General features: G+C 37.6%; 1 protein-coding gene across 3 annotated transcripts in view; it reads right to left on the reverse strand.

The window, feature by feature from the left end:
- LOC149554385 (RING/U-box superfamily protein) overlaps window positions 1-26,657 on the reverse strand; it is a 208,109-nt gene that overhangs the window by 133,912 nt on the left and 47,540 nt on the right. For all 3 annotated transcript variants that reach the window (XM_089828460.1, XM_089828462.1, XM_089828461.1), the window contains exon 3: window positions 7,744-7,841. In XM_089828460.1, the coding sequence (XP_089684586.1) occupies window positions 7,744-7,841 (98 nt within the window). The remainder of the gene's footprint in view (window positions 1-7,743; window positions 7,842-26,657) is intronic.

Below are 26,657 nucleotides of genomic sequence, written 5' to 3' on the forward strand. Positions count from 1 at the left end.
GTTGTTGCAGCCTTTAAGGCAGCTGTAAGTGCACATCTACATTTAAAAATCACCCTTTATCAGCAGATTGAAAGAGTTTCCAGATTTTTTATTTACTGTTGAATGTGTGCCAAGTGTTTGTGAAAATGTTATGATGTGTATTATGCATTTTAATGTCACTTCATAGTTGTTCGTAAATCTACTCATTGGAAAGCAATTTATTGAGGAAATCAGCTTTATGAGTTTGCATACAAAGTGTTTGACAATATTCCTTAAGTTAAATTTCTACAAGTCAAAGTTCAAATCAGGGGAGGATATTACAATATGGACACAGAGAGATTTAATGGAAATGAACACAAAAACGTTGCCAGAGATGTAATTTGCCCAAACACAAGAGAGTTGATCAATTGGATACACTTTATTTCTCCAATTTGCAATATGATGGTGTTCCGATTTGCCAGATTTGAGTGAAGTATTACATGCAACAATGGAATAGGGTGAGGGTTGAATCCCACCGAAACCGCACGGGCCGAATAGGGAAGATCTTTCACTTCTGAAATGGTGAACAATCCAAAACTCCAATAGGAATTCACAGTACATAGAAACAATCCAAAAGCATGCCTACTACTACCTACAAGTCCTTAAATACCCGTCGGGAAAAACCTTCCAAGGGTGTACAAAGATAGCTTACAACCCAAACTACCTTTAGAAACAAATAAAAACAAAATAGGCCCGAGATATATTAAATCAATTAGCCCAATAACAAGGTTTAATTAATTACATTTATTTTATGACGGGGATATTACAACACCTTAGATACCTCCTTCCTATAAGTACTCATTTCTCCCCAAAGCTTTTGATTTTGGCCCCCCTTTCCTTGGTTCCCTAATATGACCAAGTTCTCAATGCCCAATAAATTGTTTTCAAATAATTTTGCTACTTCCCTCTGGATGTTTCTTTCTTTGTTGTCTTTGTCTCGTGCAAAGGGCAGAGACAATTTGCTCCTTATAGAATCAGACTTTGAACTCTCCTCGTCGATCACTACTTGTACTTAAGGATTGCTCTCCTGGTTGGAAAGGTCCTCTCTTACCTCGTCAAGGAGTGGTAGGTTTATCGCAATTTACTCTCACTCTTGCCTTCTAGGTTGTGTTCTCCCTTATCTACCAGTCGGTCTCCGCCTCCCACCAATCTAACTTCAGTTAACACTCCACTTCTACTTCATAGTGGACTTCGAGAGTCCTCGACGAATCTCTACAACCATCATCGCCTATCATTCTACTCTCTGTTTGTAGAGGTCTTTTAACGGATGCTTCCCCATATTTCTCTTCTTCTATCTCTCTCCTAGTATGTTTCCTTTTGTCCTTATTTGGCAGAAGTGACATTAATTATTAGAATTATAGATGTACTACTGACAGAGTACTCTTTGAGTTGCAAAAACTGACCAAATTTTTGGCTGGGCAAGTTTTTATAACTTTCACTAGTGCCAGAAAATTGTCAATTTTTTGGCAAAAACTCATCAAGTACTTGCCTTCCAAAAATTGAGCATTTTTTTGTTAAAAACCTGGTTGTAGTTTTATAACAGCAAATGAAGGCAAAGAACAACCCAAAGTAATTGCATTTCTCATTTCTTCATTTGCATTTTGCTAAGAGGGGGAAAATAATCTTCCAAACACTTGCAAGATGATTTTTATCGATTTGAAGCAGATTTGAGGCGAGTAGAGGATGACATCAATGATTTGGAGAGGTTGTGGAGGAGGGGGTGGATTCGGTTTCACACTAGATGACATTAAGTTGAATGAGTAATTATTTCTAGTGCTAGGAGAAGCTAGAGGCAGAGATACATCTAGGATGGAGGATGAGCCACAGATTAAGACATACCAAGCGAGAAGGCATAGTCATGACCAATGCAGACTACTAGGACTAGACCCTCTAGTTCTACCTCTCCCTTAGTTTTTAACTAGATTTGGGAAGAGGAAGATGTAATTGGTATAATGCATTTACTTTTCGATTTACATAAATTATTTACTAGTTTTCTTCTAGCCATCACCTCAAGAGAACGTAATTTTTTATCCACTTTGTGTTTAACTATATCTAGACTAAGCTTGTTTCATTTGTCTTCTCATATATTGACTCATTTGATGCATCTTCTCATTGAATTTTACAAAAAAATGCATTTCTAATTAAATTGAAGCAATTTTTTAGTTCCTGAGTTTTTTGCTGAGTTTTTTGCCAAAAATGGCCAAGTTTTCCCTAAATTTATTTTTCAGGCCTTGGTGAGTTCTTGGCTTTGGCGAGTTTTCCAACTATGAGATTCATAATTAGCACTATGACATCTAATTGTGTCACCCTCCTCCCTCTACTTCCTGTCCTCATACCATTGTAGTATTTGTTGTTTGCGTTGTTACAGCTGCCTCATCTCACACCGTTCTTGGGATTTGATCAAGTTGCTAGCAAACAATCTTGGAAGGAATCCCAGAAGATCATACAATTGAGTGTTCATTGTGAGTTTGGCATGTACCCTGACAACTACAACCGCTCTCTCCCAAGCCCGCACTACACGTACTGGTCAAGCAAGATTTCCACACCTGAACCAAATTCTCTATCAACTGATTTTCTCAAGTCTCTTCCCTGTTGTCCTCAACATCACTATCAATCACTAGTATTTGTTGATTAAAGTGCATCCCATTATTCCAACATACCACCTAATTTGCCTTTCCTCAAACATTCAAATTCAATCTGGCAACGATACCAATTTGTTTACTCCCTATAGGGATATGTTTTCACACAAAGTAAGTGGATAGGTTCAAAACACTCGATCGTTGGTAGAGCATGCCAACTATCGATTCCTACTTCCTGTAATTGCCTAAGAACCATTCGTAATTACATTGCCATGAAAAAAAAAACACAAAGTATTATTCTGAATGACTAAAGCATAGCTAACAGAGACCAAAAGTAACAACTTAAACAATTATCTTTAAGGCCATCCCAATATCATTGGGCAGCGATGAAGTATTATACTATCAAAGATTCAAATATCATTATTATTAAAAATATATATATTATATGATATATCAAATGTATTCATAAATTTGTAGCAAACCCAATCCCCCCCCCCAACACATGCACACAGTACATTACAGTTGTATCCAACCACAATGTACCCAAGGAAAACAGTTGTACCAGCATACCAAAACCCCATACAATTGAGTGTTCACTGTGACTTTGGCATGTACCCTGACAACTAGGACCTCTCTCTCCCAAGCCCCCACTACACATACTGATCAAGCAAGATTTCCATGCCTGAACCAAATTCTCTATCAACTGATCTTCTCAAGTCTCTTCCCTTGTAATAATCCAACTTAAAATTTTAATCAGAAGCTGAATGTGTAGCTAAGAGTAATTTCGTTAAACAGTTCTCAGATAACCCTTTTATGATTTACAATCACTGTAGTAACCTCCACCCATTCTGAAAAATTAACTAAAACTGAGCATAGAGGCATTATAACAAACAGTTTTCATGAAAACTATAGATTTCTATTCAGAACTTATGCATTCAGTTCACAAACTCAAGAAAGCAATGGTTACTATGCTCAACTTGACCCAAGGTAAATAATAAATTTAAATAGTAAGAGTTACGCCCAAACAATCTTTACAACATAGACTTACGTGCCATGTTCTATGTATGTAACAGTCCACCCACGTTGGTAAGGTTGAGTAACACAAATGTTCTAAGCAAGGTGTACAGACCCGTGCAATGGAAATGCTACCTGTTCTTGGTCTGCTCTCGCACATGACCTTACAATCTCCTTATTCCTGCTCAACTACTATCAACAACATCTAAACTTCTAACTCGTGAGTTGGTAATGGCGACGGCTCCACCCGTGGAGTGCTAACTCAGCCGCACGTCTGCGATTTCATATCAATGTCGAGTTCACCACGTGAGACCCAGCTCCTACTGCCTTGGTCGTTCAACTGTTGCTTCTGACTGTCAACGGCCTCCTTCCTTACTTCTCCAAGTTTATTGTAGGTCTGCCATGGAAAGACTTTCAGCCCGTTTTTGAAAAATTTGACCATATAGTATTCAACTAAGGTAAAGAGTGTAGCAGACTAGTAAGTTCCACCTACAGCTTCATGACTGAATTTATATTCACTACCGACTATACACTGCTCAAGTCCTTATACTCTAAATACTGCAATGTAAGTTCACTGTAGAAGAAACCAACTTACTTGTAGTCCCTCTTCATTAGCTGACTTCTGCCTGTAGAGTGTTTTTCTTCAAAGACAAGATTGCGGTGACTTCCAATCTTCCCTGCAACTAAACACGAAGGGTTTCGTCCTCAGAGTTCAGACCAGTCACATTAAAGCAACCAGAATATGAAGTGTATTGATTTCATAAACTTCTTGTGTGTCCAAATCCCAATGTAAGCTCTTCTTTTATAACCTCGTTGTGAGGGAAAAACAATGAAGCAAGTAATGTGGGATAAAACACAATTTCCGTCCTGTAGTCACTTAAGTCACTTTTATAAAGATAATAACTTAATAACATAAAGTGACTTATCCACACACTTTAATAAAATACTGAAGTATATAAAATAAAACCTCTGATGTGATTGGTAGGCATCCTGTTAGCTAATGTCATTAATCTATCCAAATGTGGAGATAGATTAAACTAGCGCCAAAACACTAAAGCTGAGAAGGGGATATGACATCCCTATTGTCCTCAACATTGTTGCCAATCACTAGTATTTGTTGATTAAAGTGCAGCCCATTATTCCAACATGCCACCTATTTTGCCTTACCTCAAACATTTAGATTCAATCTGGCAATGACACCAAATTGTTTACTCCCTATAGGGATATGTTTTCACACGAAGTGGATAGGTACACTCGATGGTTGGTTGAGCATACCAACTGTCAATTCCTACAACTTCCTGTAATTGCCTAAGAACCATTCGTAATTACATTGCCATGAAAAACAAAACACGAAGTATTATTCTAAATGACTAAAGTGTGGCTAACAAATACCAAAAGTAACAACTTAAACAATTATCTTTAAGGCCATCCCAATATCATTGGGCAGCAATGAAGTATTATACTATCAAAGATTCAAATAGCATTATTATTAAATATATTTATTATATGATATATCAAATGTATTCATGAATTTGTAGCACACCCAATCCCCCCCAACACATGCACACACTACATTACAGCTGTACCCAACCACAATGTACCCAAGGAAAACAATCGTAACAACGTAACAAATCCCCATACCTGTACCCATGCCAGCCCCCATACCAAAACCAACAACTTAGTTTGTGATGAAAGATGGTTTTGTTTGGAATGTATACAGTTAAAGATTTTTACATGTTCATTTGTTCAATTTAAATGCAATGCCTTTGTTGTCTACAGCTATTATTTTTGCATGCATATATGTTGCCAAGTTGATCGAAAAGGAAGATAAGGGCTATTATTAGTGGTACCACAAAACTGTTAGCATGAATGCTGATGGTATTCCTTTGGGGGAGTACCTAAGCATTGCTAGAACAATTGAGAGATTGTTAGCATGATTAACATGTTGCATTCATGACTGTGCTTGTCATTGATGTCAAAAATAGCATTGTTTCTATGAGACTAGCATTATAAAAAATAAAGAACAAGGTCGTATGGACTGTGTGTTGATGATCAGGTCAAGTGCAGTTAAGGATGTGTTGTACATTGTATGCTAATGGCATGGATAAGTGCACATACAGAGAGTTGAAGACATGCAGAAGATACATTTGATTTACAGAAGACAGTAAGCAGACAGAGTATCTGATAAGTGGTTTCTAATGATTGATTTTGTATCTCTTAATAGGGATAGAATCATGATAAGCGAAGTTAGACAGTGACAGTAGACAGCCTTATGATGACATCAACGAGTGCGCAAGGTATGAGGTCGTACATGTGAGAAGTTGTAAAGACTGTGAGCCGACAATAATTTGTAATTGCGAAAAGATGCAATGTTTTGTAATATCTTAATGAGGTCCGATTATAATTAATTGAGAAAGCCTCAAGGCCGACTCAAAGAATTATTTTGAGGATAAGGTATAAAGGAAGGTTATTTTTCTTTTGTTGAAGTGTGAATTTGTGAAGTGATATGCAAAGTATTTGGTAAATGTGAGTAAGCGATCCAAGGAATTATTGGATGCGAAGTTGGTGATCTTGTATCGAGATCAGAAGAGGAGAAGTTTGGTCAAAGGACAAAGAAGCTATACATTTCTATTATTCTGGAAGGAATAATACAGAGACCAACTAGACAGTGAGTTTGGTGGTCTTGCCCCTGAAGCTATTTGGACAGTGGGTTCATCTGCCTTCTACAAATCCTAATAGGGTTAGAATCTCTTAATAGGGATTCAAACTCTCCTAACAGGGACTGATATCTACTAAATGTATTTCAGTGGCTCCTAATAGAGTCCATCCTCTAACAAGGAACTTTTATATTAGTACATCATTTTGTGGGTACCATCCCTACCAGGGTTTTCTCTCTAATCAAGGGTTTCCCTAGTTAACATATCTTGTATTATTGTGTATAAGTATCTTCTTATGGTTGCTGATTATATTGATCACATGCTTAAGGATTAATAAGGTTGATAAATGTTTTAATAGTTGGATAGCTAATTCAACCCCCCCTCGCCCGCCCCCTCCCCCAGTTATCTTGGTGGACTTTACTTTCTAACAAAAACACAATCTCATGCTCTTGCATGACATGCAAGCAAATTCCATGGTCTTCCATAATGCAAAATGATCTCAACTGGATTAAGTAATGCCCATCTCAACTCCCTAACACCAAACCATGTTCTATGGCTTATAGTATCACCAAACTAAATTCCACAAAATCTCCAAATCAGTAATTAACAGTATCAAAACCAACCGTGCTACCTAATAATGCCCAACTTAATTCCATGGTCTTTCCTTCCTTCCTTCCTTCTATGTGACGAACAAACAAACACAAGCAGACCTATTAATACCCTTTATTTTGATGACACTATTCAATATCATCAGCAATCTTCAACTTTTACTAGGTAATGATAACCAGGTTCATTACTAGAAGTGTACCCAGCTATCCTTATGTCTTCTAATGTTTAAACATTTATACGTTAGTGAAAAAACAAAATAAGAAACCAAAACTATGAGCTTGCGGCTGTTTGATTAATTAAAAAATCAACACAATTCTGACAATAGGAAGAGCAGATATGATTAAATAAGTTCAAATCAGAACCACGCTCTTCCATTAAAATTCCCCTAGTAACCTTCCCTTAATAACCACAACATTCACTGGAACACACCTTATATCATTTTTGAGCACCTATATCAAAATCATGCGGACAGAACTTAGAAGGCATGCAAAAATACACTACAATAACAGGAGTTGTAAAACTACAATTAGAGCTCAAGAAATTTTATGTAGACAAAGACTTAATACATGAATATTAGTACCAGCTCCAAACAACGAAGGCAATTTCTATCTACCATATTAGATCTATGAGAAAATAATCTGTGTTCAGAACCTTCTAATTAAATCCAAATTGATAGTAGCATTTGTAATATTGTTCCCAGAACAAAATTTCTTCTACATTTAACTTTTAGCTCATCAGTAGTATTTCATGTTATATAAAGAAATGATATGTTCCTTGTTATTGTTGTTACAGGTCAACAGAGATTGTGTTCATCAAAAGCACTGCTACACCCTAAAGCCATTATAATATATGTAAAGCATATTTACCATTTCTTTCAGAGCCAAAAATGATTTCGTTTCCATTTTCAAGGGAAATTTGTTCATCCTTTCCCAGCAAATGTCCATTAATCAGCATCCCACAAGAACTGTAACATTCAAATCAAAAGGAAACTAGAAATTAAATGATGCATACTTCAAAAGAGAAAAGGATTTACCAATTTGAGACGAATAATTTAACTGCATGGAAATGTGAGATTGAAATAATGTACAATGTGATGTAATCGTACCAAGTTCAAGATAACATCAATACACACACGTACACATCCATTCATATTAAACTACAAACAATATTAGGATGTTCACATTGACAAGAAGGAAATAGGAAAAATAATTTAATATTCAATGAAAGAAAACTTTCTGCAAATATCTTCTCATATCATGCCAAATGGAGAGATACAATAACAATAACTCAATAGAGCATATCATACTATCCCCAAATAACACTGGATATCCTCAAACAAATCATATCAAACAGGAGGAAGATCTCGATGTCAAGGTTGACCACAAGAGCAAGGTAAACAAAAGAATATATGCACTGGAGAAAAATTATTACATACAAAGGTCAGTTCCATCATGCATAGAAAAAATATGGCATTTCTTTATTCACTCACCTGTTAATATTATGGTACACACAAGCATGACCAATTTACAATTTGTGACTATAATCCATTCTATGCTTGAGGAAAAATTGAGCATGCCATCTCATTGAAGATCGTTTGAAGGGAAAAGCAGGGGAATCTACACCATATTTGATGAATTACGCTTAGAGAACTTCATACTAGAGATCTCCAAAATCTCAAACAATAATCTCATAGCATATTGGCATATAGATTGATTTTCATAGAAAACTTTTAGTGATCAACAAGGAATATTAAAATAGTAGTAAATCTCCAAGAGAGGACATCTAAATGAGTATTAAAGATAAAGATCAGAATAAAGACAAAAATACATGTCAGCTTTAAGTTAGAAACCAATGAAGTAGAGCAATACTGCATACTTTCAGCTGGCAGGCCTGATCTGAGCTATAAAAGAATGGGGATATGTAAAAGTAAGCATGGCCCAAATCTAAAAGTAAGCCAGCTACAAGAATGTAGCTGGCTTGTCCCAGTTCACACAAGATAAGCAGAGGAAACAGATTGCATTGTTAGCTATGGCATAATGTGCGTAAAAGAAGAACACTGTTGATCACATGCTCTGCCAATGTGGGCTCTCCAGCCATCAGTGGTGTAATTCACTTGCTAATCCAAGCATTTCCAGCCAAATAACTGATAGAAATAAAAGCTGTGTTAGAATGGAAAACAGCACAACTTCTGCATTAAAATAAAGGTTAAGCCAGGAAGTTTGTAAAGCCTTTATTCCTTCACTGATTTGAACATAATAAAATAAAGGAATCTTCCTAGAGAAAGTAAAATGCTATCTTTTATGAAGCCAATATTTCATTTCTAGAGATGAAACTCTTGGGATTCTTCAAAGGGAAGATGGTGAGGAGGAGAGAAGAGGATATTAAAAAATGAGATACACAAATACCTCAAACAGTGGGAAACCAAACAAAGCTGGATAATTCAACTTTGACATCACTTTTATAGGAAATCATTGTCCAGCAAGATTGGTGGAGTCTGAGAAGATAAGGTTAACTTTGTTTTCCACTATGCTAAGGCTCTGGGGAAGGAAACAAGTAAAAATTAAATTTGATGGCCTTCATGGACCGCAAATACTTGAGGAGAAATTCTAGACAGTGTTGAGATTAAACAGGATAACACCATGTAAAAATATAAACTGTATTATTAGATGCTGAAGGCCATGCTTTAGGATGCCTTTACGCTCTTCATTGAGGAATATATCACTTTAGAATCTCTACTCAGAACACAATTGCTTGTGAAGTGGCTGATATAAGGGAAGATCTACAAGTTTACGACTGACCAGATTTTGACAGCTCTCCTCAACTTCATAATAACAGAGGGATTGAGTAGGAAAGGATGCCAAAGCCTGCGATACTAATCTCTACTTCCTATAGACAGTTCCATGCTCTGTTGTTTTCTAGTATAGTCCTTTTATGTTACTGTGCATAGCCATGTCAATTTAATGTGTAAATGAATAATGTTACAGCAGATTTTTTGGGGTCTTTTGGTACAATAGGGACAGCTTCAAAGTCAATTTTAGAGCATAGTTCTGCAGTAGCATGCACCCTGATAGGAAGTGTAAGTTGTATCCTGCCTGTTTCCATTGCCATGATGACTATAATTTTTTTCTATGTTCCAAGGGGACACATCCCCAGAGTTTTTTGACCTACTATTTGTGGTACACTACGGGGACACAGGGACGTCAATTTGCCATCCCCACCATAACTTTTTTTGCAAAATTTGGAGATAGTCCTTGTTGTGAGGTTTTCACACCATCGCCCCAAAATCTTTGGGGACCCCCTTTTTAGGGCAAGCCTTGGTAATTTTCACAGGTGTTGGGAATTTTTCGGTTGCCGTAGCAAAATCTGGAGTTATCTCAAGGTTTTTGAATTGGCGATTTTACACCTTGGACGCCTTCGAGCCAAGAGCGGATTTGATTTGTTTTCATCTGGTGCGAAACTAGATTTTCCAAAACATGTAATTTCGTCCTTAGGCCTAACAGATTTCAACAGCAACAATTTTTTTCGATGGCTAAAACAATATCTAGCAAGATAAAATTGCAAATTTTGGACTTAGACAGATTTTGAAAATTTGATTTAATTGAACAAGCTTGAACATTTTCAAAATGAATTTTAGATTTAATCATTTTCAAAAATCTTTAAATTTTTCGGTGAAAAGAAATTTTGATAGTGAAACTGAATTTAGAGTTTGAATTTCGATTACTAGGAAAAGGATTTATTTTGTTAAAAAAAATTGAAATTGTATTGCAAAATTGAAATTGGATTAAATTGCAAAATCTCATTAATTTGGTTGAAATTTTGCCTAGTGGATTTTAGAAATGTTAAAGGAAATTGGTAGTTTGGAATTGAAAATTGATTTTGGCTTGCTAGATTCAATGTTAATAATATTTTAATTGCCAAAATGTTGTTAAAGGAAAATTTTGACATCTCCTAGACTTACTTTTTTTCTATTTTGCAATTCTGGGTCAAACTGGCAAAATTAAAAGGGTCAATTTCACTATGGGGCTTACTTATTTTCGTGTTTTATTTAAAATTGGGCCATTTTGGGGGGTTTAACTTAAGTTTTTGTTTCCCTCCAAGCAGGTCAGCCCACTCTAGAGGTCAACAGGAGGATATAAGAAGGGGCTTCCCCCCTCTTATTTCCTCATTCCATTTCCACTCGTCTTGCTTGGTGTTGAGCGATTTCTTCTAGCTAGGCGAATTTCTCCTTTGGCAGCAATTTTGGCTTGAGGATTTCCATTTTTTGGCAGCGAATTTCTTCCTAGAGGCTGGGCAATTTCTGTCCTAAGGAAAATTTGTGGGGGGCGATCTGATTTTAGGCAAGATTGGATGATTTTTTATGTATGATTTTCCTCCTAGGGCAGCAACTTTTTTCTCTCACCTGGGGCAATTTTGTTTGGTGGAGAGACAAGTTACTTTGAGGTCTGATTTTTGCAAGTGTGGCAAATTTAGAAGGGCAAAATTCTGATTTGGAGCAGACTTTCTGCCCTAGGGCAGCGATTTTCCTTCTAGTTGGGCAATTTTGGCAAGGAGGTCGAAATTTGGTGAAAGGAGCAGATTTTTGCAAGTAATCCATTTGCTAGGGCATCACATTTTGGAGGGGGAATGAAATTTCTGAGATCAGATCTGAATTTGAAAAGGCCCGATTGTTGGTAGAAGGCTGATTTAAGTTAAGATTTGCGTTCATCTTTAGAGGTGAAGATGGTTTTAAAGGCGGATTTTATTCCTTATTCTTGCTTGGTTCGTTTCCCTTATCTTCTTCTTACACTATTCATCCACCACTTCATCGTCTCCATTGATACGCTGAAGTTGGGAGATATAAGTGTAGATTTCATGATAGGACACTTGGAGAGGCAGAAATAAGCTAGACCACCCTAGGATTGAAGTTGGGAGATGTAAGTGTAGTCCATCCTAAGGTAACAAAGAGACAGAAATAAGTGGTGGTCCCACCCAAAGTAACGAGAATCGGAATCGTATCGGAATCGGCATGGCCGAATCGAATCGTGAATCGGGGGTGAATCGCCGGTGAATCAGCAATGAATCGGCAAATTTGAAAAAACCCTTCAAATGTAGAGATTTTAACAATTTAAGACTTATTTCATGCACCCTTTATTGAATATAACTTAAACACACTATAACATCATCAAATAGAAGTTAAAACTTAACATACATAAACATGAAACATAAAATCCATCACATATGTAACTATGTTATCATTATGTACTAAAATGTAAATTGTAGGCTAGCTGAAGTAAATAAAAATCAAATGATCATAATGATTCAAATCATAGAATGTATGTAAGATGAAATCATGAAGATCTATAAGACATCAAATCATAAATGTATGTATAAATCTAAGATGAAGATCCATGAAAGTTTGAAACGTATGTCTATCAATGATTCAATATCACTATCAATATCTATATAGTGCAAACAAAATATAAAAACAAGGCTCCAGCTCAAGCCTCTTCTTCTCTCTCACTTTTCCTCTCTTCTACTCATGCTTAACAAATAGAAGGCCCTTTAGGGTTATAACAAAGAGAATAGGTCAAAAAGAAAGTTAAAAAAACAAATTATTTTTTTTAAATTTACAACTACATACTTTTTTGGCCGCGGGCGATTTCTTGCCGATTTTTCATCCAATTCATGCAATTTTTTTGATGAATTGCCGATACCGGCGATTCATGCAATTCATCCAAAAAAATCGAGTGTGGCAATTCTCGACTCCAAAAAAAACCACCCACCTTGAATCTTATCGCTAAATCGCCGATTCACGCGATTTTCGAGCGATTCTCGTTACTATGGTCCCACCCCTAGGCTGGAGAGGTGATTATAAGTCTAGAGATAGGATTTGGGGAGACAGAAATAAGCTAGATTCCATCGATAGAAAGAAGTTAGGAGATTTATAAGTGTAGTCCATATCATTTAGAACGAAGAGGCAGAAATAAGTGTTTAGGATGGTGGATGTTAGTACAAGCAAGAACCCAAAGGGAACAAATACCAAAAAAGATAAAGAAGACATGATACTTAAGACCACCTTCTTGTCAAAAATGACACGAATAAGTGACACCAATATCGACACGGTGAACATGGAACAGTCGAAGGATAGATTGAAGGAAGGAAAATCCCCCATGGCAAAGAAGATCTACAAGAGTGGAATTGTACACGCGGCGAATTTCCCTCCTACCTTGCCTTGTCTAGAATTGGTAATGGAATGTGCACCTCGGTCGGATATTGTGACCAAATCCATCATTTTTGATGAAGGGATGAGAGTGTTGGCTAACATCAGTAGACAAGTGATTGAAGAAGTATTCAATATTCCTCAACATAAAGGCATGACAATGGTAATGATGGATCAAACAACCAAGTTCTTTCAGGATAATCAAGATGCCTACTTCATTCATCTAAAGTAGAATTGGTTACACAAGGGCAAGAAAGGAGTTACCAAGTCGTCAAAGCTCACCAGGTCAGAATTCAAATCAGAGTATGGTGACCTTATTGTGCTTCTCAACGGAATCATGGGCGTGACTCAAGGTATGCAATTCGAGAACTAAATGTACTATTTTATTGATGAAATTGAAAATGTAAAGAGAAAGTTTGATTGGGCTAGAATTATAAGTGAAAATTTAGTGTTGCAACTAAGGACAATACAAATTCAAAAGAAATTCTACATGGGGTCCTACCTTTTCTATTTGATTGCGAGACCATATGAACATCCTGGACTTGAGGCCTTAGGAGTGATTGGCAATGGGTCGAGGCAATGTTTGGTGCATGAGTGCTATCCACAGCTTCATCTTCCACAGCACCAAAGATTATAAGTTGTTTTATGATGCCTTTGGCATGAAGATGGTAAGAATATTACAAGGGACACCTACTAGGAGGCTCTCAACAGAAGCAGAAACCAAAGTTAAGAAGTATGGGAGTTGGTTCATCCAATTTCCACAATTCATATATATCAAAGTAGCAGGAAGTACAGTTTGTCCCAAGAGACTTCCAAGGTACCCACTCGACAGAATAGTTTTGGAGTTGACCGGGCAACTTGAGCATTATGACAAGATGATGAAACTTAAAGGTGAGACAGGGATTACTTTCTTATTTGGAATAGGTAATGACACTTGCTCCAATCCTGTCACCTTTGCAGCTACTACGAAGGAGTTAGAATGATATCATCTAGGATGGTCTAGAGCAAGACAAGGATTTGATCCTAATGGTCTTATCAAGGCATCTCACGAGAACACATTCAAACATATTCCTACTATAGAAGATTTTTGGGGCCAATACACAGGATGACTTTCATGTGAGGAAGCTAGCTTTCTCAAGATTGTCAGCGGGCGTAATGAGGTCAATCAAATGGAGAGGCCTTGATATTCTCGATCAGCTGGAAGATGATGAAAATGTGCTAAGAGAAGATTATGATACAGTGGATGGAACAGAATTGGGTTGAGTGGATTGTGTTGGTGTTTTATTTTGATGTTAACAGTGCTAAAACTACTAGGCGACAAAAGGCTTAGTACCTAGATATCAGTACATACACAACCTAAAGAATAGCCAATTCTCATTATCACTTGCATATGCAAAGTACTAGGGCCCAACTCCAACAAAACCTTAGACGGTTTTCTACTCTTTTGGCTCTGTAAAAACCAGGGCGGGTGCACCCGGGGATGGTTCAAAGATGGAATAATTGTATGAGAATTATTCTTAGTTTCATTTTGATTCTCATCTCTAAATCCTCAAACATATATGTAAATAACTGATAAACACATCCCTTGAACAGATATGGCCAAGAAATCTTCTATAGCTCTGCAGATGTTTCCAACAACAATGGCTAAATGAAGCTAAAACAATCCATGCAGGCAAGTGCTGGCCAACTTTGAAAATCTTACAGGAAAGATAATTGAAAATTGATTTTATGATGTATTTTGAAAAAAGCTAGTTATAATATACTTCTCTTTTGGCTGAAATACTTTCGATTAGTGCCTAATCCATTGGGAATTCAGAGTCAAGTAAATTCTTAGATCTAATTTGTTGCCTTGCAACGAATTTTCATCAGCAATTCTTACCAGAATTTATCATTCAAAAATCCTTATTAACACCCAAGCAACCTCATCACATTCATCAGAGCCTTTACTTAATCCATTGAATTAACAGCAATAACAAATGGATGTACAATCTTACTAAATTGCAATCAATTGCATAAGCTTTTACTCACACAACATCAAGGTAGCTAAGTATTAAAAAAGGAGACAAAATTCAGAGAAGAACAGATATGGGGACAGTTCATAATTTGTATTCATTTCCTTTGAAAATGGTATATCCTTTACAAAAGACCCAGAAAAACCTTTAGAGAAGAAGCGCAGTTCTTTCTACATTCATCCATATCTCAGAAATTTTGACAGAAAAAGTATACTATAAATTTCTTTCCCAAAATGTTTGGACCAAAAACAGAACTAAGCATAATACTTAGTGAAAACCAAATTCGGACCCATCTTTAGCCTTGGGATCTCACTTAAATAATGTGAGATGCAACAAGCTTCAGGCTACAGAAGGTGACAGGTGTCCTTCTTTTGAAAAACAAAAACAAGAATAACAGAAAGGTTGATTACAACAGCACTTCTTGGCGGGTCCCTTTCTGTTATGCTTCTTGGTTGTTATGATCTGCTATCACAATCATTCCTCATCTTCAGAGTACATACCCATAAGGTCTGTAAGTGATGTATCATCTTCTGTTACATGCAAACTCACTTTAACCTGGGGATTTTCTATGTCATCATTGCTGACTACAAAAGTAACTATTACTCTTACATCTTCCTCGTCATCATCTCCTGACATCTGTTCACTAAACTGATCTTTCCATTTGTTAAAAGTATCATCATCTGGCCAATCAAAACTTAGGGTTTCTCTTTGTATCTTTATTAAAGAATTGGCATTTTCTTCTAAATCATCGAATTCTTTTCTTATATCAGCATAATATAATTGTATTTTTACCAGCTCTTCATTTGTCTTTGCCCAAAACCAATGGCCAGTCTCACTGATGATGTTTGTTATTCTATTATCGAATAATTCATCCATTTCCTTTTTCCATTTGTCTTTTTCCTTTACTGTATCAACAGATTCTAAGGCACAAGGAAATAAGGTGAATTTTTTAGCAAGATATTTTGAAAAACAGAGTATCAATTTCCTCTGTAAAGAATCTCTTTTATTTTCAAAATTATCTAATTGATTCAATAAATCAAAAATCCTTTCAACCTAATGATAAGGCATTTGAACTGTAGATATACAAATAATTGTAACATCATTATTTCTCTGTCTCCACTTCTGTGCAAGAGAATCTAGTCCATTCTTTTCTTTATTTAACTCATCCATGAGGGTTACAATCCTTGTCAACTGATCATAAAAAGTTGACCATTGTATTTTATCCCTCAAATATGTCACACCCTGCCTCCATTTCTCTTCCTGCTGATTTCTAAATTCTATCTGCCACTCATGTAATTTGGTTTTTTCTGCTTCAAATTCCTCTGCAGTATAGAATTGGGGTCTTTCAGGGGTGTCAGGTATCTCAATAATAGGGGTTAATCCCACAGATGACTGTGGGGGATATGCAATTCTTAGTGTACTGGATTCTCCCACTTTTCTCTTTCCAAGTACCTTTTCTAATTGAGATACCCTATTTTCTAACTCAATTCTCCTTTTTACCTCTTGGTTATAGGCTTCCACCACTATTTCATATTTATTATGCATATCAGTCATTTCCCTCTCTCCTCTTTCAGCAGTAGCCAGGGCAAATTTAGAATAATCCACATTCATGTGGGCTGCCTGTACATTTGAAGTGTCAGCAACTCTTCTTACAATGATACTCCCTGTTAATCCTGAATCATCAGGCTGTGATGAAGTAATTCTGGATCCTCTTCTCAGGGACCACATAACAAGGGCAGCTTGATCATTGCTGAACGCTGTACCCAAGAATTCCTCTTTATTTGGATCCTGGAGTCCTAAATTATTTGAAACAGAATTAAAAATTAATGCGTTAGCAATGTCCCAATTGGGCAATAATAAAACATTAGCATTTTTTACCATCTGTCTTCCCTCATTAGGGGTTATATTTTGGAACTCTTGCACCATTTGTTCCTTTATTAGATTTTGAATGGAGGTCTCATCCATTTCTGGATGTTCTGCTCTCATATTATTGCACCTTTGCTCAAAAATGTGCATGTTTACTCTCCACGCAAACTGATGGAAAGCCCTAGATCTTACAAAATTGTTATCAGACAAAAAATGCTGACTGGCTTGTTCCAAAACAGGGTCCAATTCCCTTCCTCTGAAATCTGCTGTAGTTAATTCAAAACTTGGTACAGGGGGTTCCTGAGGGTTCCCTTCATCAATCTCTGCTTGTGTAACAAAAATTTCTCCTTGTGACCCCATTTGTTCGAATTGCTCATTGGTGAGCTGTTCTTCCTCAATTCTTATTGGGGTTTGAGAAGGTGAGCCACTTTCATCAGGGGATTCTTCCTCCCTAATTATTCTCCTTCTTTTGGGGGAAGGTTTAGGGGGTCTTTCTTCTAGGACAGTGTTGGTGGATTCAACTATCTGTTTTTCTTTATGCACAACGGGCACCTGCTGTCGGACAATAGTATATCCTGTTTTCTTCCGTACCACCAGTGGACCTATTCCAATGTTGGGGGTAAAACCCAATTTTCTCATAATTTCTCTGGCTTTATCTGGAAAAGAATTAATAAAATGTTGTTTTTTCTCATTCATTACTTCCATTATCTCAGAGAAAGTACTCATGAGCTTATGTATTTTATCTGCAATGTTTGCAGCATTACTAAGAGGACTGAAATCTTTGTCAAAACAATTAATGAATTCCAAAACTTTTGAATAGACTCTCCATTTTTCTTTCTTTATTTCTTGCTCATGGAGAGAGTATTCATTTCTTATTATATCTTCAGGAAAATAGAATTCATGCTGAACTGGACGAAGCTTGATTCTCAATCTAAGGGCAGAGTTGAAGAAACCTTCTGTATCACAAAAACGAGAGTGAGACACTGCCATTTTATATTGATCCAAAATTTTATGGAGAAAGACCCACCCTTCTTTAGTTATCACAAACTGGTGGGCTATAGTACAAGTAGGAAAAATTGATCCTGTCCCCCTTTTGTGCAAAAAGGCCTCCTCCACTCCTCCCAACTGCCACAAAAATTCAGCTATCCCTACCTTTAAAGGTACCTGATAGGGTAACACATGGGGTGTTCCTTTGAATCCATAGACCCTGATGACCGTCGAGACTGAATATGGGATAATATCTCCCCAATTATGTGAGACTTTTAGATTATGGGTTTTGTCCATAGGCCTGACAAGGTGCATTAATGCCTTAGGGATTCTGGGATTGTCACTCAATATGAGGCACCTTAGTTTGGAGGCAAAGTGCCTATCAAATCTAACGAAGCTAGCATTTTCTGCTTCCCAGGTCATGTCTGCACTCCATAATTGGACTGGCAGTGCTTCCCCTTCTTGTTCTCTATTCAAAACCATTTCTTTACCAAAATAAGTGGCCCCTTTAAAAAGAAACATATGCATCAGTAAGGAATACTAACCCCAAACCTTTTCCACCTTGCCCTGTGCAATCCCCACCAATCCATGATGAATCTCATTTGCCAAGTAAGATGCAAAATCAAAAATTATTTCCACACCAAAAGAAGAGATTTGGGTGATCATATACATGAAGCTCACCGGAATAAAATCTTCTTCGCCCTCTCCGAAGACTCTGCACAGGGTCCTATATATCTCCACTGCCCTGGCATTAAAACATGATTTCTTGAAGGGTTCTTTAGAAGATGATGTTATGGTTGGAAGGCCTCCAATCCGGCCTATGTGGGCTTTCAGTGCACCCTGTCTAACTACATCCCTCTTGGATATATATTCTTTTTCTAAATCTATCAGATTAATGGGCACATGATACATGGTGAGGGGTCCCAGACTGAAAACCTTCCTAATCTCCTCGGGACTGATGGTAACTAAAGCCTCACCATCTATTCTTCTCACTACCTTAGTGGCTTGGTCATAGTTTTTTGCTATAGCTTCAAGCAGGTCAAAATCCATAAACACGCTGGGGACAACAAGCTTCCCAAGATCAAAATTCCATATATTGGCATGAGGGGCATATAACTTCCTTTCCGCAAACCATTTTTTGAATAAACTCAAACCAGTTTGAGAAGTTTGAGCATCCCGGACCCAATTACCCTTATCATACAATCCATCAGCTACCCTAAGCCTAGGGTTGAGTGAGGTTAACCTCTTAACTTGCACCGTTTCTACAGTAGATTCAGGAAGTAACTCAAGCAAATCATCATGCACATTTCTATCCAGGTAGTTTACTGCACCTGTAAATCCCTTCTTAGGAGGCATCTTGGGCTATCCTTTTTAAAACTTAAAAGCTCACGAAGATGATGGCAGTTTTACTTACTTGAATTCTGTCTCAATTCTCCTTTGTATTCCTGCAAAATTTCCGTGAACAGATAACTTGACAATTTTTTATCAACCTTGGCACGCTTTTCTTTCAGTAATGGCTTCTGCACAAGAATGGCTTCAAATCTTTTCTCGCGTGAAATGAAACTGATGCAATCTCTCTGTATTATACTCTGTTTTTCCTCACGGACGAAGCTTTCTTGTCTAATTAATACAGAGAGTGGCACTACATTTTTTATTTAAAACTGCGCCGTTGATCTTCAAGGATCCTACGATCATGCGGTACAAAGAGAACAACTAGGAGTTATATTTGCCATGTCAGTTATTTTACCCAATGAGAGCTTGCCACGTACAGAATTCTTTCTTTTGATGGCGCTTACATTTAGACCTACTGACGACGGAGAACACGTGTCAGCATGTCGCTACTTCGTTATGCATAAAGAACAAGCACCTTGCCATGACGAGGCGGCGACAACCGTTGATCGGATCAAGAAATGATCGAAAGATATGCTACAGGACTTCTTAAGAAAGAAGGCGGCGGGCCCAACTCGCTATGTCGCTGTAATTATCTTCCTTGCAACTCTTCATAGCGAGGTAGCGAGCTCCGTTGATCCACTTCAAACTGACGTTCAAGATTTCTTGTACATTTAGTTAGATGGGTATTAATGAGAATCGGATCTTTGCATAGCTGGCACATGTCAAAATTTATCACAGTCATCTGTCATTACACGTCATCAAAGATCTTGCCGATCTTTTGCCATTTTACGGGGCCTCGCTAACTCGCTAACGGTGAAGCGCCTCAATTTTCCGATAGCGAGGTAGCGAGCTTCGGCACTTAAAAGGATTCCGTGCCGGAAAATGCAAGGGTTACCCAGTAATTACTTATGTTAATTAAAACTGATTCTGACAACGGTATTTATGACTGGTCATGCCACTTGGTGTAATTATGATACAAGCAAGATGCAATGTCATCATTTTTAGATTTTCACGTGGCCTCGCTACTTTGCTAACGGTGAAGTGCCTGAATTTTCCGATAGCGAGGTGGCGGAACTTCCGGAAAAAACAACATTCCGGCTCTGATGTCAGATATTCTAGTGGGTCCCTCTCCCCCCTTTTTTATGGCGAATTGCAAAGTGTACCTGCACAATAAAACATTTAATAAGCAAATCTCCGATCGCCGCATCTTCACTTCATGGTCCCACCGCTTAAAAAAAACTCAATACTCGCTATCTCGCTATACTTAATGAGCATGCAACTCTCAATAGCGAGGTAACGCCAGCGGTAGATCTAATCGGATCCGACGGTTGGGACAAATAGGAAGAAAGGTAACCCGGGAGAAAGGAAAAGGAATATGAAAGCATATTCGCCTCTTTTGAAATTTGAAAATTTCGCCCCCGACCATTTATGAATAGGGATGAATATAGGGCTTATATGGCGATTATTTCTTATAGATGGTTTATCCAAAACCCTATGCTTCACTTAGACATAGAACATCTGACTTTTCTATGGTTTAACTGAAAAATTTTTACTGCAGAAAAAGTCAGACCAACAGATTGGAATGATCATCAAGATTCTTCCTTAGAGGCAGTTACAAGGACAATTGATCTACACACTGAGTAATGGTACAATGAGAAGTTAAGGCAATTAGAAAGTCGAAAGGTACGCCTTACTTATGGGATGATGAAACCGGAGAAAGAAGGTCCAACAAAATCAGTCGGACAGAAAGATGGGGGCGGTAGCTAGCAACAAAGAGCAATTAAGAGCAAGAAGAGAAATTTGGAGGTTGAGAAAAGTAAAGAGCATCAGGAGCCTCCAGCAAAGACACAGAATGCAGCACCGTCAAGGGAGAGCATAATTGAGGCTAGGAGCCAAGAGGTTTATACAAGTGGACAAAGGGTCTCAGTAGAGGTGAGCTCTGATTCAGAATCAATTAGTTATAGTGACAATACCGAATACTCTCCGCTCTCGGAGAACCAACATGGAGATGATATGACAGTCAATAGTGAAGAAGAGGATAGGCCAATTGATATCGAGGAAATAAGCCAGGCGCCTGAGGCCGTTGGTGATGCATTGCTAGTCGAACCAAATCCAGATTTGGGGAGATGCACTGCACTACTATGGTTAAGGCAAATGCTTATGCCAAGAGGCGATGTGGTGACTGTCCGAACAGTTGAAGATATTCAAGGGTTAATGGAAAAGGAAGATAGTGAGAAACTGAAAGAAACTACAAAAATGGTGACAAAAGTAATCAAGAGCAATGACGAGGGTCACTAAAAAGTTCAAATCGCTATACCAAAGGTTAGGAAGGCAGTGGATGAGATTGTAGCCCAAGAAAATGAGATAGTAGAGAATAACTTGGGAAGAATCATGGATGACATAGAGTGTGAGGAGATCCAAGAAGGCATGGTTTCAATTAAAGAAAGGTCGAGGAAGACAAACAAGAGAATTGTAAAGTTGGAGGCCAAAAACAAGCATTGAAGAGATTGACAGAATATCCAACAGTTGCATCAAGGAGCTCTTCCACAAGACAACAGGAGCAACATAGAAGAGATATCGGCTCAGCTGTACGAAATCAAAGATTGGGTCAATGATATAATTCAAGATGGGTGAAATTTCTTTCTTTTATCTTGGCAATCAAGTCATTAGTGGTTATTAGAGACAAATTCAAAACATTTGAAAGGGAGTGGAAGGATTTCCTTCCAATCAAGGACTTAGCCATTCCCAGGCTACGGGTAGTTATTGGGCTACCTGAGAGATATTTCAAGAGAACCAAGTTGGTGGATGAAGGAAGAATGAGTACAGTGGAGTCTTGGTATGTTGCCTTGACCATCAGATTGAGGATACTTGAAGAGATACGGAAAGAGATTGCACAGCACAACCCAGGCATTAACACTTCCATTTCAACCATGATAAGCAATGTTGAGGTTGCACTTGATTTTGAAGATATCAAAGAGGAGAACGTCAATGAGACATAGTTTGGATCGAGATTGGATGAATTGGGGAAGGTTGCCATCAGGAAGAAGCATTTGGGTACCCTTGCCTCCCTTAATGCCTTTATCGGATATGCAAAAGAATATGAGAAGGATCATGAGAAGACACTGCAAGCAGCGAGCAACGTGATGAATTCAACTAAGCTCAAGATGAAGTGCATGCCTTGCACTCCCATGAAGGAAGTCAATGACAGGCTACCAAAGTTCATTGCCTTGGCTAAGAAGATGAAAGAAAAGGGTAGAATTATATTAGAGGATCATTTGATATAAGCCCAAGTGGCAAATTCTCCTTTATTCTTGTGTAGGACTAGTGTCTAATTCTGATTGGCTACCATTTTGGTGCCTTCTCATTGGTTGCCACTTCTCTTTTTTTCCATTGGTGCATTAATGAGGTGGCGTCTTCTCATTGGCCTATGGGGTGGCAACCCTAGTTAAGGTTTCTGGGATTTGATTTGGATCATTGATTTTGCTTCTTAATCTCTAACATTGGTTGTATTTTTGACCCCTATATAAGACCATTTACCCTCATTTGTAAAGGGCTGAAGAAAATTGTTTCTTATATAATACCAAAATTGTTTCTCTTATCATTGTTGTGTCTTGCATGGTGATTAAGAACACTTAGTGTTATTGCATGGTTTCTACTTCCAATAGTTAAAGTTCAATTCCATTGAAGTTGTTAAAGTAGATTTATTTCAAGAAAGTTGTTAAGCAAGAGTAAGAATAGATGGAAAGTTGTGTTGGTTCCCAAAACTGCAAATTGGAATCCCACGAGCCTTGCCTGCTCGATGTTGGGACATCCAACCAATTAAGGCCAACTTGACAGGATTGATCGATGTGATCCAAAATCCCCTGCACTTCTGACTCTGCAAAACCAAGGGGGGTGCACCTGATCGTGGACAAAACACTTAGATCCAAGACACTTATAGAAGATTGATTAGAACACGAATGTATTGAAAGTTTTCCTAATGACAAGAATTATAGCAAACTTCAAATTTGCAATTTATGAATTAAGAATAAAAGTAAATGATAATGTTTTAAATAATGAATGAACACAACAAATCAATATATTAATTCCTCAATGGAAAGAAATGAAACAGTTGCCAACATATGGATTATGAATCAAGAGCAATTTAAAGACTAATGCCAAGAGTCATTATTATAAGTTTAAAACATACAACTTTATAAAATTCTACGTACATTAAGTATAAAAAATTTAGTAATCAAGATGCAACAGATCAAATATATGTACGCAATTTTGAAATAGTCAGGAATGTATTTTAACTCCTATGGTTCAGAGACAGACCAAACATTGATTCAGAAACAATTAAATATTTCTCAATATCTATGATGTTCGATTTTAAAATACTATAATTGATCCTGTCCACTTATCTATCATATAAATTATTTATAAAATTAAAATAATAATTATAAAGGACGAAACTATATAATATCTTAATTCTAAAGCTTTAAGCAAATAAAATAAATATTTCTTACTGATCATGCCGGAAATAAAAAATTGCACTAGAGACACTCCTTATGAATGATCCATCTACTGCAAAAAATTTTGGACCGCATAAAGTTCACCCAATAATTCAAATCCACAAGCTTTGTTCAATCTCTCAATCCTTTACCAATGAAAGAATATAGTATATCAAAGTGTGCATAGGATATCTAAATATTTTACTATGAATATGAATTGTATCCTGTGTTTATACATCCTTATTTATAAATTTTAGAAGGGTGTCGGTTGCTTTCGAAGCATTACACCTCTTCATAACAAATTATTGAATATAAAACTTTAATATAATTTTTACATAAGATAATCGGTAATTTGACAATTTTATTTCCTTGTGCCCTCAAAAATAATTAGGATCGGTATAAAATATAAAAATTGCCAAGGTCTTCTATTCTCCAAATCCACGCAAGCTTTCCACCAACAAGCATGTCTTGATATTGAAACAGATTTCCAACTTCATACTTGGATTGCCTCTCTCTACATATCCCTAACTTGCATCAAAAAAAAATATTCATTAGATATATTGATAAAAGTAAATTTTATCCTTTGAAAAATTTACCCTTTACAAAATGCTAGATCTTTTTCTTGTGTGGGATGCTAAGGAGCGGTGAATAAAACATTGTATGGAGATGTGCAATTTATCCTTTTATATGCCGCACCTCAAATTTTCATTGTGAGAAATCATTTCTTCACTTGAATGTTTATCGCATAAGTTAATTAAGAAACGCACACAGACAAAGAATACGAACATGCACAGCAACCAACGGAACTCTTATTATTATTCACATATGCCCACAGTACATTATACTCAATGGTATGATATGATGATAAGATGAATACAATGCTTCCCGAAGGGGTTATAAATACTTTCCGAAGAACTTTCCCGAAGGAGTCCGTCGGCTACATACATGTCGTTACATAAAAACCTTTCCGAAGGGATCCGTCGGCTGATACACAATTTCCTTCCCGAAGGGACCCGTCGGTCAATACACAATTTCCTTCCCGAAGGGACCCGTCGATCAATACACAATTTCCTTCCCGAAGGGACCCGTCGGCTGATACACAATTTCCTTCCCGAAGGGACCCGTCGGCTGATATACAATTTCTACCGACGACATCATCCCCCCCAAAAAGAAAAGTCGTCTCCTAATGACTACAGAACAAAACTCAAACAACTAATACAATAATATTGATCTGCCATATCACTTTCACATTCATCCCGTTGCATCTATAGCCTTTGCTAACACAATACTGACTCCTCAAGCTGACCTTGATAGCCACCTGTGCTGCTTCCTCTGTTTCCAACTCCTCAGTACCTTGAGCCAAGTGTCGCTGCACTGCCTCCAACTGGATGATCAACTCCTCCCGAGCTCTCTACGCATCCACCAAGACAGCCTCACGGCCAACACCTGCTCTCAGTGCCTCTGATACACAAACACTCCATGCCTGCAGCAGCTCCAAGTCACCAAATTAGCACTTTGAAACCCACACAAAACTGCACGGAACACACCATTTCTGTCATTTTCTGGCAATTCTACACTCTTTCTGGCAACCACGGATGCGTCCCCTTCCCTTTGGCATCATCTGTCACTCATTCTGAACAACTTGATTCTGTCGTCGTTTTTTTTTTTTTTATTTTAGAAAACCTCTTGTCACCCTTCTGTGATGAAATCCGTACGGCTTCAATCTTGACACTGTCTGCTGATTGCATATGGATGCCTCCTTCCTGCACACGGGTTTTGATGAAACAAATCTGAAGGCGTCTTCACTATTTCAATCTTCTGGAAAAGCCGTACTGCAATATCCTCCGAAGTCTTCAAAATCCGTACGATGGAAATTAACAAATTCTGGCTCCAAATTCCGTATGTTAACCTTATGAGGCTATCAAAATCTGTACCAAATTCCGTACGTTAACCTTCTGAGGCTATCAAAATCCGTACGGTGGTTTCAGTGCAACTTTTAAAAACTGTACAGTGCAAGAAAAAACTGTACCACAACAAAACCGTACGCCAACTTTGAAGATGGAAACCGTACATTGTCTTTAAAAACTGTACGTACTGCAAGCATGAAATCCGTACGTTGTCTTTAAAAACCGTACTGCAACATGAAATCCGTACGTTCTTAGAAAACCGTACTACAGCCATGAAATCCGTACATTCATTAAAAACCGTACTACAACCTAAAATCCGTACATTCTTTAAACAAACCGTACTACAATTGTCTGGAAAACAGTACGCCTTAAGTCAGATATGGAAACCCGTACGGTGCTTTACAAAACCCGTACGGTGCTTCTTAGAAACCGTACAGTGCTTTCCAGAAACCGTACGGTGCTGTACTTTTTTTTTTTTTTTTTTTTTGAACAATGAGTTTACCCTTTTTCTGACGCAGAAGTCTTCCACTCATGATATATCTTCAACTTCGACCCATTCACCGCCTGAGGCACTTCGTGTCCATCCAAAGTCCATAATTTGATTGCTCCATTATCCCCTACTTCCCGAATCTGATACGGCCCGACCCACTTAACCTTGAACTTGCCCGGTTTGATCTCATTCCGGTCGTCGTACTTTAATACCCACTGTCCGGGCTGAAACCTATTTAGCTTCAGGTGCTTATCGTGCCATGCCTTTCGCCTATTCTGCGTTACTTCAGTTGCCCACTGTGCTAATAATCGCTTCTCCTCTAACCTGTTCAGTTTATACAGCCGCTCCCTTAAGCTTTCCATGTCGCCCAACTTGTTTTCTAGTGCTATCCGCCAGCTTGGTATCATAAATTTCACTGGTACTATGGCCTCCTG

The sequence above is a fragment of the Cupressus sempervirens genome, chromosome 5 (genome assembly GCF_028749045.1).
Source record: "Cupressus sempervirens isolate cs-2001-9-10 chromosome 5, ASM2874904v1, whole genome shotgun sequence".
NCBI classification, from domain to species: domain Eukaryota; kingdom Viridiplantae; phylum Streptophyta; class Pinopsida; order Cupressales; family Cupressaceae; genus Cupressus; species Cupressus sempervirens.